This window comes from Nicotiana tomentosiformis, chromosome 7, assembly GCF_000390325.3.
Source record: "Nicotiana tomentosiformis chromosome 7, ASM39032v3, whole genome shotgun sequence".
Classification (NCBI taxonomy): Eukaryota; Viridiplantae; Streptophyta; class Magnoliopsida; order Solanales; family Solanaceae; genus Nicotiana; species Nicotiana tomentosiformis.
In genome coordinates this window covers 26525452-26543183 of record NC_090818.1, presented here as the reverse complement: position 1 = coordinate 26543183, position 17732 = coordinate 26525452, and the positions used below count along the sequence as shown (strand labels likewise).

The following is a 17732-nucleotide window of genomic DNA, read 5'->3' as shown; positions in this document are numbered from 1 at the left end:
TTCTCCACAAATAATTATATCTTAATGGTTTTGTTGTGGTCGTATCCAATCAAAAAGTAGCACTTATAAAGAGAGTGATTTGTACGAAAGTACACCCCCAACACAACACATTGCACTAGAATAGTCATCTTTTTAAGTTTGCAACCGCGTAACCCATTATTTTTTTGCAACATTATTTATACACATGAGATGTAACATTATACAAAAATATATCTTTATTATAATATTGTATAAAAAATTGGGTTTAGGAACTTCAACTCACGAAAATATCACCAAATAACTCAAATTTTTGCGAAATAGTTAGCTTCAAAATGACGTTCCTAACGAACCCCAATCATGAGTTGTCAAAAATTTCAACAAATCGCAAAATCATTTTTATGTTTTTAAAAATCCCAACAATGAAATTTTTAATTTTTCATTTTAATTTGTCGAATAATATTTAAATCTATGATGATAAACATAAATATCACTCTTAATCAATTTTTAACACAGATCTTCTTAGTGTCAAGTTAATAGGTAAAAACAAATTTAAATCATATACAAATAGGTTAAAATAGGTTAAGAAAAAGAATATAGGCAAGAATTAATTGAGGAAGTGGTGTTTGGGCTTTTGTAAATGCTAAAAGTAAGAGGACAAGTGGACAACGGTCCAATGTTAGAAGCCCCTATACTCGGGAAAAAATTGAATATACTCGATTAAAATTACACCTACATATATCTAGGAAAAAAATAGACTTAAAAAAAAGAAAATAGAAACCGAAAAAGCAAAAACCCTAAAGCGACTAAACCCCTTCCCCAAGCTTTCGTACCCTTTTTTCAGGCTCATCTCCTCTAGCTTTCTAGACGGTTTATTGTATCTCCGTCGTTTAGAACAGGTAATCAGATATTCCTCTCAGTTCTCCATTTTCTTTAACTGCATATATGCTCTCTTTATTTCTTTGTATAGTTTTGCTTTTGACTCGGCTGAAGTTGAATTTTCCTTCCACCGCTTCATTAATAGGTTTTATCGGCTTTTAAATTGCTGTTTTCGTGCTACACTGGACAAATTTAGCTAACAATTAACTTGAATAAGGCTATGTTATTATTATTCCGTGTCTTAAGTAAATGGATCTAGGGTAATCTTCACCACGTGAGCTACCTTTTGAGGTTTAGGTATTTTTAGCTCAGTAATTTGTCAGAAGGTAGTTTGAGGAGGTGTGTGCTTAAATAGCTGATTAGCAGTCTAATTTCCTAATTACGTTGCATAGTTTACTGAGATATTTTCTATTTTCTTTCTCCACTGTTTGTCTTTGTTGTTCCGTCTTAGCTCTTAGTGGTGTAGGTTAAGCTAGTTAACATTTAGTATTGGTACGAAATTTGGACTGAATAGAGTCAAATGGTTACAAATGATTCATATAGCCGATCCCGACTACTGTGGAGTTGATTGATTGACGAATTGATTGTATTATTTGCTAATTGCATTTTTGATGCAGGAGCTATTGTAACTGAGCATTTTTGGATCTCTTTACTGAGACTTTTTTTTTTTCTGATTGGTGTTTGCTAGCTTTGCTGCTGATGTTAGATTTTAAGAAATATTATTTTACTTCTGCATGATGCTTTGCCAGTTACTTTTTCCATTACTTATCAAAAGTAGTTTGCCAGTTACTTATTTAAGATAAGATTATTTAAATTGCATAATTGCTAACCATCTGAATGTACATATTTACTACAACAACAACAATACACGCAGTGAAGTCCCACAAGTAGGGTTGGAGAGGTTAGTGTGTACGCAGAGGGGTTGGAGGCCTTTACCCCTGCCCTGGGAGGGTAGAGGGTTGTTTTCGATAGAACCTCGACTCAAGAATGTACATATTTACTAGTATCATTTTTTGTCATCCTGCATTTTATGCCATAGGAATTTACATCTAAGATTTTTCATAATCTGTAGAGAATCATAGTGCACAGAGAAAAGGTCCATGGTAGTTTAAGCGGTAAGGAAAGTGAGAAGAAATCAAATGTTGAATGGTTACTGGGTTTTGAATGACTTGAGGATATGATACAGCGTTAGCCTTGTTATCGTAACAAGCTAGATATGTTAAGCAACATACAGATGGTTTGCTGGTAATCTTTTTAGTTTAACAGAATATCTTTTGTCTATCTTTCTAGTGTAGATCTTACAACAACAGCAACAACAACTACTAGTACTACTGCTACAACACCTCAATTCAAAACTAGTTGGTGTTCGCTACATGAAAATCCTCTATGTCAATTTTTCTGATATTATTGTGTATTAGGATTTTTTTTTTTTTAAAAACTGAAAACTGTCAAGTCTCTTTGTGGGGCTTTCTTTTGCTTATTGACTAAGTCATAGGTTTTTGAGTGCATGCTTTATAAAGCCTTTCAGGATGCACATGGAGCAGTCCTTTCCATATTTGCATGCTTTTCTTACTTGGTAATTTGAAATGATGACTATGGTTGCCTTGCTTTCAGGTATTAGCAAGATGAATCTCAACAATGTTAAGGTTCCTAAGATGCCTGGCGGTGGTGCAGCTTCCGCTTTGATCAAGTTGGGAGTAGTGGCTGGTCTTGGTGTGTATGGAGTTGCTAACAGTCTCTACAATGTTGATGGTGGACACCGTGCAATTGTGTTCAACCGTATTATTGGTGTTAAGGATAAGGTAACAACATTTCTTGCCTTGTTGGGTGGACTTCTCTAGGAAATATTGGTGGTGTTAAAGAGAAGGTATCTACTACTTCTGCTTTGTTGCATTGACTCTTTGACACGCTTCATCGTGGATAAATTGTATTGACTTGACTAGCATCAGTCACCCTCAAAATTCTGTGTGTTTTGCATGTCGAGACCAAAATTTTATTCACATCCTTGTGGATCCGACGGCCTTCTGCAATATTTAATTTCTTTTTATAGTATGGTCTTTACTCTTTAATACTTCCCTTGTTGATTATGTTTGGTGGATATAATTCATGAGGTTCAGCAGGTAAGATGTGCATAGTTCTTTTGCAGGGCAAAATGTTTCTATGTATTGCCAAGTTTCACAAAATAGAAGTAATACTTATGATGTTGATATTTCTTAAATTCTGTCATGTCCTGGCACATTGATATGTTTTGGATTTGCTGGCTCTTTATATGTGTTTTGGAGCCTTTTTCTTTGATTTTCTTGGATCTTGTTGACCTCAATGTGGTTGTTGGTAGACTTATGCCCTAGTGTATGGCCTTTACCTGTTTTTCCTTTGTTTATATGTGCCAGAGGTTTTATTGATAAGTGCACTAAATGTTTGATGAATAGGTGTATCCAGAAGGGACACATTTCATGATCCCTTGGTTTGAAAGGCCGGTCATTTATGATGTTCGTGCACGTCCTCATCTAGTGGAGAGCACTTCAGGAAGTCGTGACCTTCAGATGGTAAATTCTTCTATGAAACATGTGTTGCTCCATTTTACAAGATATTAAAGGAAAAAAGAAGGCAAACATTTCGTCTCGACTTGTGAAGGCCAAACGTTGGTCATAGTCAACATTTTGCTTAATCCCAGGAACAGTTTTTCCTTGTGGCTTTGGCAGAATAACAGGTTTAAATGAAAAATAATGTTCCAACTTATTTCACAGGTCAAAATTGGTCTTCGAGTTCTCACTCGTCCTGTTCCAGACCAACTACCCACTGTTTACCGAACGCTTGGTGAGAACTATAATGAAAGGGTCCTCCCTTCCATTATTCATGAGACTTTGAAAGCTGTGGTTGCTCAGTACAACGCAAGCCAGCTCATCACACAGAGAGAGGTATTTGCAAGAGGCCTTGCTTTACATTGTTCATGTTGCTCTTTGTCGAAGTAGTTATTGTGCTAGAGATACTTACCTAAAAAAGTTATTGTGCTAGAGATGGTAATACGTCCCATCTTTACTGTGTGAGTGATGGTTTGGAGGAAATGTTCAATTGTTAGTTATACCGCTTCTTCCTCTGGCACCTAACTGTAAATTTTCTTCTTCGGCTTCCCTAGAAACTATTTGAAATCGTCTCTGTTTTGCTCAATCTTGTGTTACTTTTTGCAGAATGTTAGTAGAGAAATACGCAAGATTTTGACAGAGAGAGCAGCTAACTTCAACATTGCGCTAGATGATGTGTCCATTACTAGTCTGACTTTTGGAAAGGAATTTACAGCTGCAATTGAAGCAAAACAGGTGGCTGCTCAAGAAGCTGAGAGGGCTAAGTTTGTTGTGGAAAAGGCTGAGCAAGATAAGCGAAGTGCTATAATTAGAGCTCAGGTAAAAATATTTCCAGCGCTTAACCTTCCTTGTTTAATTTAATCTCTAGTTGCTCCATGATACTGGCATTTTCCCTTTGCTGGCTTGATGACGTTTTTTTTCCGTGTGTGTTCTGCTTTGCTCTTGAAGAAGAAAATTGAAGATTGTTTACCTGGACCATTATGAAACTAAATATTGAATTCTCTCTGTGGTGTTTCACAGGGTGAGGCTAAAAGTGCCCAGCTCATTGGTCAATCTATTGCCAACAATCCAGCATTTATCACGCTTAGGAAAATTGAAGCCGCAAGAGAAATTGCACAAACTATGTCACATGCAGCCAACAAGGTGTACTTGAGCTCAGATGATCTGTTGCTCAATCTTCAAGACTTCAACTTGGATAGCGCTGGAAAAAGGTGAAATTTTGATACTACCAAATAAAACAGTTCCTGTTTCAACATTTCATGTTATTCCTCAAATCAGTTAAATTGTGGGCGACTCTGCTACATGTTTTTGCATAGCGACTGATCGCACTTCTGAGTTTCTTGGACTGAATGGGGAGTCCTTTGTCTTAAGGACTTGTTGTCAAAGGAAAGCCCTTGTCCTGTTTCGGATGTTATCAAAACGTTTATTATGCACCAAAACAAAAACAGAATTGTATCAGTGTTTTCCGTTTCCCCCCCCCCCCCCCCCCCCCCCCCCATCTTTTCTACATACAGTTTCTCCTCTGTTAAGAACCAAGAAGTGGTGGTTATTACAGTCTTAACTTATTACAGGATGCATCCTCAACTATAAAGGTTTTTTCCTATATGCCCAATAAGGTCAATTTTCTGGTGTGGCCTATGGTAGAGGACGGGGTTGTAAGCAATAGCACTTTAAAAACATCAACCTTTTCATATGGTGTTAGTTTAATTGCTCAACAAATTGAGCACAATTGTTACCTTCCTACCCTTGCAGAGATACATAAATCTTTTGTTATTTGTGGATTTAAATTTAGGATTAATCAATTGTTGAACTTTTATCTGTCTTTTTAAGTGGAGCGATGAACATAGAACTCGTTCTTGGAGTACTCACAAAATATATGAAATAAATTCAAATTTAGCACAAGCCAATTTTTTTAAAAATTAACCACATAACAGGATAAGTAAACATAAACGTGTTCTTTTCTCAAGAGGTTCAGATTTGAGGACCTCAAGGAGTTTGATGCGGTAGTAAGGTCTAATCGTAATAAAATTAAAGAACCATAATTCAATGTCATGTACTAAAATGATGACCTCTTTCTAGACCTTAGCTATTTGCATATTTGTGTGGATACGATGAAGAATTTGTATTTATTTAGTTCGGTAGCTAAAAGCAAATCACATCTCATAATTCTGATTGATTTGAGTTGTCCACTTAATCAAAATCTTCTTTAATTTTGTTTCCTCTTTCTTTTCTTTTTTTCCTTCAAAAATTTCCGATATAATTACTGCTAATAAATATTGAATCTAACTCTTTTTACCTAACTGTGACATTTTCTTAACTCTGTAATTTTTAGTGAAAATGTTCATCTGCCAAACACATGATATATCAGCTTCTTTGAGGATATTCCAACTTGTTTTCTTTTGATTCATAAATCATTCTTCCTGTTCATATAAGGGAACTTAAAAATGAAAAAAAGAACTATCATAAACTATTGTTTAAAATATAACACTAATTATGAGGCGACTTAAATTTGTGTGCACATCATAGGTAGTAGCTTTTGAAACCACTCGATGATGGGTTTAATTGTTATAAATGAAAGTAGATTCTGAACCCTAAAACAGACACAGTATGCATATTAAAAAAAGTAAGGACAAAACTTGCATGAACTTAAATTATGTATTAGATAATAAGAAAATAAATATCTCAAAAAGGTAAAACAAAGGTGTACAGTCACTATAAAATAAAGATACCAAAAGTATGATTTCCCTACTTCAACTCTCGATCATATTGTGTTTTTTTGGTTTTTTTATGACCGTAGGTCATAATGTTATATCTCCTTAGTCCTTCCTATGTGTTTCCATTTCCTTTTCTTAATATTTTTCGGAGAGCTTGAAAGTAGAGAAGTAGCTAAAAATTGGAATGACATGTCATTCATTCATGAATCCAAATTCTTTCGAGCAGGAGTGGAGCTACAGGGGAAAATGGAAATGGGTTCTTACAAATCACTTATATTACACTCCTACTGTGTTTATAAAATTATTTTTTTAAACGATATATAGTAATGTTGAATCACCATAATATTTTTTTGTATTTAAGTTTTTATTTATTGAATTCCGTTAATAAAACTTCTGCCTTCTCCCCCGTTTTCGTATATATAACTTCTCTCCCTAAAGAAGAAATGGCTACGTCATGTATGCAACAAGTGACACGACAAACCAACGAAGTGCATGGCATGGCTACACTATTTTTCTTTCTTATGATTCCACGAAAAATGTCGCAAGTCTAATTGGTCGCCGACAATACCAAAATTTCCAAAGACTAGTAGTACTAGTGGAGTAGTAGTAATAATTATAATAATTCGGCGGCCGTTTATGTTTACGTTTACTTGTACCAAGTCTGAAATAGAAAACATGCCACGTCTTCTTCTCCCTATTTCCTTCCCTCTAGAACACATGTGGACGGCTTTACTCATCTTTCATTTAATATATTCCTTTAATAGCAACCCCATTTTAAAAAGGAAAAAAGAAGAAGAAAATTACATTTCCTCATATAAATGAAAGTTGTTACACCACTTGTTTGTAGTAAAAGAAGTTAAAATTGCAGTGTCACGAATTTATAATAGTGTTCATGCGATGCATGAGTTTGAATCAAATGGTCTTCTACAGGATTGATTCAGAATTTAAATGTTATAAAATTTAAGTCAAAAAAGTGAATTCTGAAATGTCTATAGACGTTATTTATACTTGTTTGACTCAAGTTATACTTGTTTAATTCTCGAATTATATGAATATCAACCTAGATAGATTTAGGATTTAAATTTATGAATATAAACTTGCACTAAACTCATTATACTGATAAAACTATGGGTCCAAACTTAATATTTGTTAAAATTTTAATAGGTGTTACTGATCACGCCCAACTCTATCCTAAAAAGGATAAGCGGTCGCTGCAAATATAATATCCGGTCTAAGAGTCCGGAGTCGAATCCCACAGAGAACTAAGGTTTAGCTATAACTGTTTACTATCACTAAGAAGACAAGGTCGAACAATTCCTAAGTAATAAGATTATATTTTCTAACTAATTAATTAACAAATTAAAATAGTAAATTAACAACTAAAGATACTAAGGATTGGAGATAATATTAAGGAGGTCTAGAGTTATGATTTTCCCAATAGTCGGAATCCTTCCCGCTATGTCTTCTATAATTTCGCCTAAATTTTCTCTACCGATCGTGAGTACTTTGGGTGTCGTAGTTCTCTTTCGAGCAACTACCACAATTTACTAGACATATTCTCTCGAACTATGCTAGCTGTCACTAATTCACCGCTCACTACGATCAAACCAAGGTTTCGTTATCTCTAATCCCACCTTTAAACCATCCGTATTGATCTCTTACTTTTGTTAGGAGTGATGTTGTTCAACAACTACCTAAATATGTGCCTTCTCTCAAGCAATACACACTAAATAGGTACAGTCAATTGATGGTCATTCAATCAACAACAATAAACACGTAATTGAACAAGTAAAGATATTCAAAGGAGAATTATATTAAAACGCAACAAGAATTTATCCTCCAAAAGGTTCCATCAAACCCTAGATGAGAAAGTTTAGCTACTCATAACCATACTAACAATCATGATAATAATTGAGAGCATTAAAATACAGATTAAGGAAGAACGGAAGAGAAAACTCTTGTGATTCGTTGCTTCCAAGTGTTCCCATAGCCTTTTGCCTCTCCAATAATGTCCCCCTTAAGAAATAAGTTTAGAACCCCTTTTATACATGTTGGGGCGTGTAGGGTCGAAACTACCAAGTCCTAGCCGAATTAGGACGAAATACGCCCTTAGCTGTCTCGCTTGGCGCCTGGCGCCAACCAGGACACCAAAGGTTTCCACTATTCTGCCTTTGGCGTTTGGTTGGTGCGTGGCAACCCGGGCATCAAACTCATACTTCCTTCACATTATTCTGTTTTTACTTCACTTTGCATGCAAGCTTGCTAAATCACTTCAAATTGACTTTTACACATAAAAACACCATTATTAAGCTCGAGTCACAAATATTTATACCAAAGTTAACAAGATTGAGGTATAATGCAAGGAAAATTACATGCGAGAACATGGTTTTTTAGCCTAACATCACCACCCCACACTTAAGCTCTTGCTCGTCCTCGAGCAACCTAAAACCTTGCTAACCAAACAATGCACGCAAGACATCATACAATGGAGGAATATTTGGCAATTAAACACACTACACCAATGACCATGGTTGATACCAACAATTGAGCCCTTGCATACGCATTCATACATTTCCGAACTTTCACATGCCGGAATATTAGTGACCAATGAAAAACACTCAAACAACCAGCCCATAACCACCCAACCTCAAAGACCGACTCGTCACCAATAAGCACTCTCAACTCGTGCACTCACCCAACAAGAGATGTTTAATAACGTCACATATCCGTCATGGAATCATTTGCCTCACCAAAGAATAAGAGGGTATTTCTTCCACACATTCAAATATGCATTCGTATATAATTTAAGGACATCACATATATAAACAAAGAACCACTCACTCTCATAATGAGTTTCATGTGCATTCTGTGATTGTACCATAGGCTTTCCTATAGTGTATATCTCCACTAATCTAAGCTCGCAAAATCTAAGATCAATTAGGTCTTTACGGGTTGTAATGTAAGATAAGGGACATGTAGGTTATAGTTTGAATATAGTGACTAACCCTCCTAATTACTTTCATATACTACACTTAACTTTCAAATACACACTCTTTATGCCAATTTAAGCAATGCCACTAAACCATTTACAACTTGGCCCTTCTTCTTTAAGCACATCTATACACTCACTAGCCCGGATCACGATGAACCGGAGGTGTATTTTCTATATACTTATTTTTCTCCTTTTTGTATTTTCTTTGCTTTTTTTCTTTCTCTTTTTTTTCCTTCAACATTCTCCATAAATTTAGGTTGCCCGGCTAATGATCTTCCAAAATATACATGCACCGTTTTGGCTTTTCTATGGTTCCACTCAAAAGCTACCCCAACTATCATCTTACTCTTCTAGCGACTTAAGTGCTTTCGGAGGTAAATGTTCGAATAGATTTAATTAAGAACAAAATGGGAATCGACTTGTAATGTGGGTGCCAAAGAAAAAGTTATAGGCTCAAATGGGCTATCTAAGGATAATTTTATTTATGGTGGCATAATAACTCAATGGACAATCAAAGAAACACATACATCATCCCCTAGACTCAAAAAACTTATTATTTCACTTCGACTAACACATAGGGAAAGTTCTAGACAAACACGTGATAGCACAGAATGTAATCACCATCTCACATCACACAATGCACATGACCCCAATCGGTACTGTTCCATTCCAACTCTCAAGTTTAGGCAAGTTATCACAAAGTCAAGAAGTATTAAGCAATGAAGCACTACATGAACAATGAGTCAAGTAACTGAGAGAAAGTGCCACAGACAGGCTATTCAATCTTTCATGGTATCAATTTTTATCAAAACATGTTAGGAAGGTAATTTTCATGCTAAGACCTAACTATGTTAGTATTAAACAGTTCAAAAGGCACATGAGAACACTCAAGTTTTTTTCCCTCAATTTTCTAAAAATAAAATTACCCGGTTCAAGTTACATCCCTTGAAAAAGATTTGATGCCAAAAGAAAAACCAAGGGGGGTTATTATCTACCTACGACTAAATAAAAAATATTTTTAGATTTTTTATTGAACCTTAATCCCTCAAGAAAGTTGTCCAAGAGATCCATCGTCAGGAAAAATCCCTTTTTTTTTGTTAAACTAACACAACTAAAATATCATAGAAAATCACTCAAACAATCTCCTCACCCCACACTTAAAATTGTGCATCGTCCCCAATGCACACCATAAATAACAAGAGGGTGAAAGAAACTCCCTGGTAGGCCAGAGGCCGAAGCATCAGCAGCTCATGGGGTACTCAGACTTCTCCCTGGCCTGGTAGGCCAGAGGCTGAAGCATCAGCAGCTCATGTGGTTCTCAGACTTCTCCCTGGCCTGATGGCTCATGCGGGTACCTCACACTTAGTTCCAACCATCTGGTTTGCTTTTGCTTCCTTCCAATGGCTTTGCTTTCCATGCTCCTACAAAATAAAAATAAAAAACTACATTACAAAAATAACACAATTAAAAAAGTAAAAAAATAAAATAAAAAATAAAAAATCAGTAAAGTTGGGTTGCCTTTCAACAAGTGCCTAATTTAACGTCACGACACGGCATGAATCACTTTCTGCCTCCACTTCGAACTTATGAATTGGACCCCAAGTTTTGATTCCGCTCTATGATCATGCTCTTGGGGTGGTGTAAAGCCTTAAAAGCCAAAAGTTAAATAATTCCTTATGTACTTTTTGGCTTTAAGCTGAGGAGTATCACCTTGCCTAGACGGCCTCAAAAGTTTTTAAATATATGGCTGGTCTACCTCTTCCTTTGTCTCCTTTCTACGCTCGTAAGGATCCATTCTCATTTCACCATCCAAACACAATGTAGAGAAGTGTTTGGAATGAGGTCCAACATGCTCAAATACCTGAACTTTGATATGTTCAACATCCTCTGTACCAATGACACTGGAGTCAACTGAATATTTATCCTCAATGTCCTCGGTTGACTCTAGTATCACGCCTTCAATATCGGCATCCTCAAATCCTAGTTGGCTAGGTTGTTGGTGTTCTACTCTGACCTCCTCTATCAGAGTGTCAACTTCTGACTCTAATTCACATTGTTTTTGGCTACTATCCACCAGATTGACTTGTCGAACATTCAAAGCTTCCACCACTTGACTCACTTGAGCCTTCAAGTTGTGAATAGTTGCATCTTGCGTTACTATATGTAATTGTGTCTTATTATTTTGTTCCACAAGGCACATTAACATATCTTTGATCTCCTTTAGGTCAGCATCCCCAGGTTCTTTGTTCCTAGTAACTTCACAAGTAAAAGTAGAACCATCATAATAAGGGGTGGGGGAGGCTAAAAAATATAAGCACAACCATAAAAGTGATCATCTTGACCACCACACATATCACACACATTTCACACATGAGATTGAGTTGGTGCACATAACTCGCTCTCGGGAATATATTGATAATTTTGGCATGAGTGGTTTCCTCCACAATATGCATAAGGAAGATCAAAAGTAGAATTACCAACATCAAAACTCCCATAATTTCAAGATGCCATGTTTCTCAAATCAACAAGGAAAACTAAAAAAAGAAGAAGGATAAACAATCGTTGTAAATATAATATCCGGTCTAAGAGTCCGGAGTCGAATCCCACAGAGAACTAAGGTTTAGTTCAACTGTTTACTATCAATAAGAAGACAAGCTCGAACAATTCCTAAGTAATAAGATTCTATTTTCTAACTAATTAATTAACAATTAAAATAGTAAATTAACAACTAAAGATACTAAGGATTGGAGATAATATTAAGGAGGTCTAGAGTTATGATTTCCCTAATAGTCGGAATCCTTCCCGCTATGTCTTCTATAATTTTGCCTAAGTTTTCTCTACCGATCGTGAGTACTTTGGGTATCGTAGTTCTCCCTCGAGCAACTACTATAATTTACTAGACATATTCTCTCGAACTACACTAGCTGTCACTAATTTACCGCTCACTACGATCGCACCAAGGTTTCGTTATCTCTAATCCCGCCTTTAAACCCTCCGTATTGATCTCTCATATACGTTAGAAGTGATGTTGTTCAACAACTACCTAAAAATGTACCCTCTCTCAAGCAATACACACTAAATAAGAACAGTCAATTGATGGCCATTCAATCAACAACAATAAACACGTAGTTGAACAAGTAGAGATATTCAAAGGAGAATTATATTAAAACGTAACAAGAATTCATCCTCCAAAAGGTTCCATCAAACTCTAGATGAGAAAGTTTAGCCACTCATAACCATACTAATAATCATGATAATAATTGAGAGCATTAAAATACAGATTAAGGAAGAACGGAAGAGAAAACTCTTGTGATTCGTTGCTTCCAAGTGTTCATATAGCCTTTTGCCTCTCCAATAATGTCTCCATCTTAAGAAATAGGTTTAGAACCCCTTTTATACATGTTGGGGGGAGGGGGGGGTGTAGGGTCGAAACTACCAAGTCCTAGCTGAATTACGACGAAATCTGCCCTTAGCCGTTTCGCTTGGCGCCTGGCGCCAACCAGGACACCGAAATTTTCCACTATTCTGCCTTTGACGTTTTGGTTGGTGCCTGGCACTAACCTGGGAACTAAACTCATACTCCCTCCACATTCTTTTGTTTTTACTTCACTTTGCATGCAAGCTTGCCAAATCACTTCAAATTGACTTCTACACATAAAAACACCATTATTAAGCTCGAGTCACAAATATTTAGGCAAGGCAAATGACATGCGAAAGCATAGATTTTTAGCCTAATATCAATTTTTTATATATATATATATACTCCGATTAAAAATTATGAGTTCAAATGAACTCATAGACTCTAGGCTACATCCGCCTCTGAATTTCAGTGCTAGAAAAGGAGATAAGTTATTAGTTGTTGAAGGTAAAAAAAAAAGGCACTCTCTCAGATTAAAAGTTCTTTAATATATTTTTAACGAAAACCTTCTTATTAACCATTTGAAAAACACAATATCTGAAACGGGCTTCATTTTTCCTTTGGTTTCATGAGTTGGACTTCTAATAAACAATTACAGGGATTACAACTGCAAGAGCAATGCCTGGAGAATACTCCATGGTAAGTTTAATTTGACTAAGCACTCTAGATATTTTTATTCTATTAATTAATATTCCTAGAAAAGTAGATAGACAATAAGAACTAGGCATGTGTTTCATTTTTGTATTTTAGAAACAACACATATATAGTGGGACTGCTTATTTAGTACTCTTTACGTAGTCAAAAATCAAAAGTTGCCTTATTATTATCCTCATTAAAATAACAACCTGTTAAAGAGAGGACAAGACATCAGCATTGAGTAAGATATTCTACTGAGTAAATATTATTTTGTTCATGTTTTTAGATATTCAATGACGTATTGGTAACTTGTTAGGATTATACTAATAATAGTTTCTTGTGGGAATAAATAATTGACTCGCTGTTTTCTAGCACATCACAACAGCAGGACAAAATTCATTATATAGAAAAACTTGTCTTTTAACTAAATCTGTGAGTCATGACACGACATAAAACATATATTGTGGTACTATGAATCTCAACATACAATATAATACCCAACAAATTTAACCAAAATTATAAGTAATATACGCCTACAGATTATTGTCTTGCAATATATTAAAAAAAATAGAGTAACTTCTAGAGTGTAATAAATAATATAATAATGTCACGTGGAACTACAACACAATGGCATGTAAGCTTTACGAGATATTTAATTAATATACATCTTGTACTTAGGAAAGGGGGTGAGTGAATTGGCGAACCTTGTCAAATGGTAAAAACTTCTCAGAAGTGAACCAAAGCATCTAAATTATGGAGTTGTATCGGGTAAAATTAATAGATTATAGGAGTATGTTTCTGGAGCAAGACACGTGACAATGAAGACATATAGGAGACTACTCAACAAATAGTTAATATTGGATACATGCATGTGATCGGTATTGCGTAAGCTCCGACGACATCAAGGTCGGGAAAGAGAATTTTAAAGCAAGGTATAGGTTGGAGAAGATATCATTAAAGGAGCCGCCATTACAAAAAATCGTGGCATTTATTCTCAAACGTTATACAGCCATCAAGAGGGATTTTTAATTATTACCTTTAAGAGAGCAAGATTTGAAGATCTTGTCTCCTCAAAGTTAACTATAAATAGCAGTATTTGTGCTTATTGAAGGGACACGAATTACTTGTATTGCAAAAGCTAATATACTTCTCTCATTCTTACAAAACTTTATACAATTGCTATTAAGATTTTCTAACTGTTCTTAGTTCCGGTAGGATCAACCTTAAATCCAAGTTTGTTCTTTTTTAATTATCTTTATTTTATTTTCTCTGTATTGTGTTATTTTACTAATTAGATCAATTTAATTCACGTATCTATAAACCACGTTGCAAATCAATTGTACCTATTTGCAGGTAAATAGGAGTGACTTCAGATATTGAGATTTTAAGTTTTGTAAAATAATATTATGATTTGTATTGTTAGTTTGTTAGTTTGTATATGTGATGTTAGTCTGTTAGTTAATAGTTGGTTAGCAGTAGTTAGTCAGGGTGATGTGGCAGCGTCCCATTGGTTAAGTTAATTAGTGAGTCGGTTAGTGCAGTTCTATATATAACCACCTGCATAGTCCTTAATGAATCCGATGCTTTCATTTTGTCTGAAAATGCTCTCTTCTTCTTCTCCTCTCTAGAAGCTTCCTCCATTAAAGGACTTGTCAAGCTTGAGGCTTCAAGTGCAGATTAGCACTGCTTTTGGCATGGTATCAGAGCGGGAGCTACTGATAATCCACTCAAATTCATTAGTGTGATTTACAACATCCTCAAGTTTATTGATCCTTCATTTACTGAGTGATTTTTCGAAATTGAATTCTTCAATGGCAGAAACAACAATTTCCTATACACATCCACTATACCTTGGTCTATTGGACACTCATGGCGTTGTTCTAATCCTTGTGAAGCTAACAGGATCTGAGAACTATGACTTTTGGAGCAGGACGATGAAGATCGCATTATTGGGGAAGAGAAAGCTAGGGTTTATGACTGGCACTTGCACAAAAGAGTCATGTGAGACAGAATTGCATGAACAATGGGAAAGTGTAATGCAATTGTTCTCTCGTGGCTCATGAATACAATGTCAAAAGAACTCCTTAGTGGAATTGCATATGCTTCAAATGCTCATTTGGTCTGGGAAGATTTAAGAAAATAATTTGATAAGGTCATTCGCATGAGGATATTTCAAATTCACATAGTTATTGCTACTTTATCTCAAGGTACAAATTATGTCTCTACTTACTTCACTAAGTTGAAAGGTTTGTGGAATGAGTATGGTGTCATGGTGCTTGCTTCTAATTCGATAGAGTATGTTGAACACCTACGACAACAAAGGTTACTACAATTTCTAAGTGGCCTAAATGACTCTTATGATCAAGCTAGGAGACAAATTTTGCTAAAATCCAATAAGCCATCTCTTAATCAGGCATATGTTATGGTAATTGAAGATGAGTCTGAGTATTCCTCTTCTAGCTTGAGCTCTTTGAGTGAAAAAGGTAATCCAATGGCCATGTAAGTTGGCAGGGGTCAAGGTTACAAGGTAAAGAAACCTTTTATGCAATGTGAACATTGTGGACTTAGAGGTCACACAAAGGAAAACTGCTATAAAATCATAGGATATCCTGAAGAGTTTAAAGGGAAAAAGAAGTTTAACAATAGCAACACTGGTGGACAGCTTCGTAGAGGTAATGGCAATTTTGGAGGATAATTTAGAAATCAACAATCTATCAATGCTGTGAATAATGTCTGCGGAAATGCTAGAAATGCTGATGTTGAGTCCCAAAGTCCTTCAGCAGTTGCTGATTTACAGACTACTCTGGCTGGAAAAGGACCATACTTTACTGAGGAGCAATACAAACAAATCATATGACTATTGAGCAAAGATAACATTGATGCCCAAGCTAATATGGCAGGTATTGCTACTTGCTTAATGACTAGTAGTTTTGTAAAAGAATGGATTGTCGATTCAGGTGTTACACATCACATAGCAGCAACTGAAAACTTATTGAAAGATAGATCTCATACTAGGAAGGTTTCTAAGGATAATGTACATCAGCCTACATAAGATAAGGTTACAGTCTCATGTGTTGATTTGGAACTGAGTCCATTAGTAATGTGTTGTTCATACCTGACTTCAAATTCAATTTGTTTTCAATGTCTAAGTTAACCGGGGAACTCTCATGCTCAGTCAATTTCTTCTTTGACTTTTTTTTTATTTCAGGACCTTTACAGTGGCAGGGTAAAGGGGATTGGTAAGGAGAATGCTGGGTTGTACATTTTGAGAGAAGCAATTAACAAAAATAAGATCAAGACACAAAGGATGGCTGCTGTAGTGAATGGAGAAGACTGCAAACTATGGCATATGAGGCTTGGACATCCCTTACCAACTGCTATGAAGAGTATGAATTTAGAGATTGATGTAAAAAGTTAAGTGTTGAATAAATGTCTTGTTTGCCCACTAACTAAGCAAACTAGACCAGTGTTTCCTACTAGCAATTCCAGAACTGATTCTCCATTTGCTCTTGTTCATATGGACCTTTGGGCCCCGTATAAGGTTGTCACCTTTGATAAGAAATATTACTTCTTGACTTTGGGGCCCTTTCAGTCATTATACATGGATTCTTCTACTACAACTTAAATCAAAAGTCATTGTTGCAATTAAGAACTTTCTCTTGATGATAAATAACCAATTTGGAACTATGGTGAAGATAATAAGATCTGAAAATGGAACATAATTTTTTAATTCCCAGTGTAAAGCACTCTTGAAAGATCTAGGTGTGATACATCAGAGTAGTTGCACACACACTCCACAACAGAATGATGTTGTGGAGAGAAAACATAGACATATACTAGAGGTAGTAAGAGCTTTAAAGTTTCAGTCCAAAATGCCTATTAAGTACTGGGGCATCTGTGTTACAACTGATGTGTACTTGATCAATAGACTACCATCTGTAGCCATCAAAGGAAAGAGTCCCTATAAAATGCTACACTCTAAATCTCCATCTCTGAAACACTTGAGAGTAATATGATGCTTATGTTATGCAACCATTATACCTAGAGGTGATAAGTTTGCTGCAAGAGCTAGACCTGCAGTTCTTATGGGTTATTTTGAGAGATAGAAGGGCTATTTGTTGCTGGAATTGGATAGAAAATAACTTTTTGTGAGTAGGGATGTGATTTTCAAGGATCCAGAATTTCCTTTTGCTGCAAATTTAGACACAGATCAATCTTAGTTCCCTGACATGCCTGATAATGTACAAGATCAGGAAGTGCAAGAAGTGCAGAAACCTAACACAACAACTCACACACCTGATACAATTGATGACCTTGAGCCTGAAGAATCAGTCACTGAAGGTTCTGAGCATGAACAGGTCATAACATCATAGGAAGAGATAACACAGGAGATTACCTCACAAGTAGCAGAAACACCAACACCACCGGCACATGGCAGAAGGTCTGCTAGGGAGTCCAAATAGCCTATTTGGATGAAGGATTACATAGCACCAATCAGAGCTTCCAGCAAATATCCTTTGGCAAACTATCTCTCC

At 35.8% G+C, this 17732-nt stretch overlaps 1 protein-coding gene across 2 annotated transcripts; it reads left to right on the top strand.

Annotated features, from left to right (window-relative positions):
* The first annotated feature begins 719 nt into the window (after nt 1–719).
* On the top strand, nt 720–4895 carry LOC104101871 (prohibitin-1, mitochondrial). 2 transcript variants are annotated; one of them, XM_070181407.1, is made up of 6 exons: nt 720–875; nt 2470–2657; nt 3285–3401; nt 3603–3773; nt 4044–4256; nt 4458–4895. In XM_070181407.1, exons 2-6 carry the CDS (start codon nt 2481–2483, stop codon nt 4650–4652), a joined length of 873 nt encoding a protein of 290 aa, XP_070037508.1. In that variant the 5' UTR covers nt 720–875; nt 2470–2480; the 3' UTR covers nt 4653–4895. The 2 variants fall into 2 exon arrangements, with proteins under 2 accessions (XP_070037508.1, XP_033513445.1); XM_033657554.1 differs by lacking the exon at nt 720–875 and having other exon boundaries at nt 2451–2657.
* Nucleotides 4896–17732: the final 12837 nt, after the last annotated feature.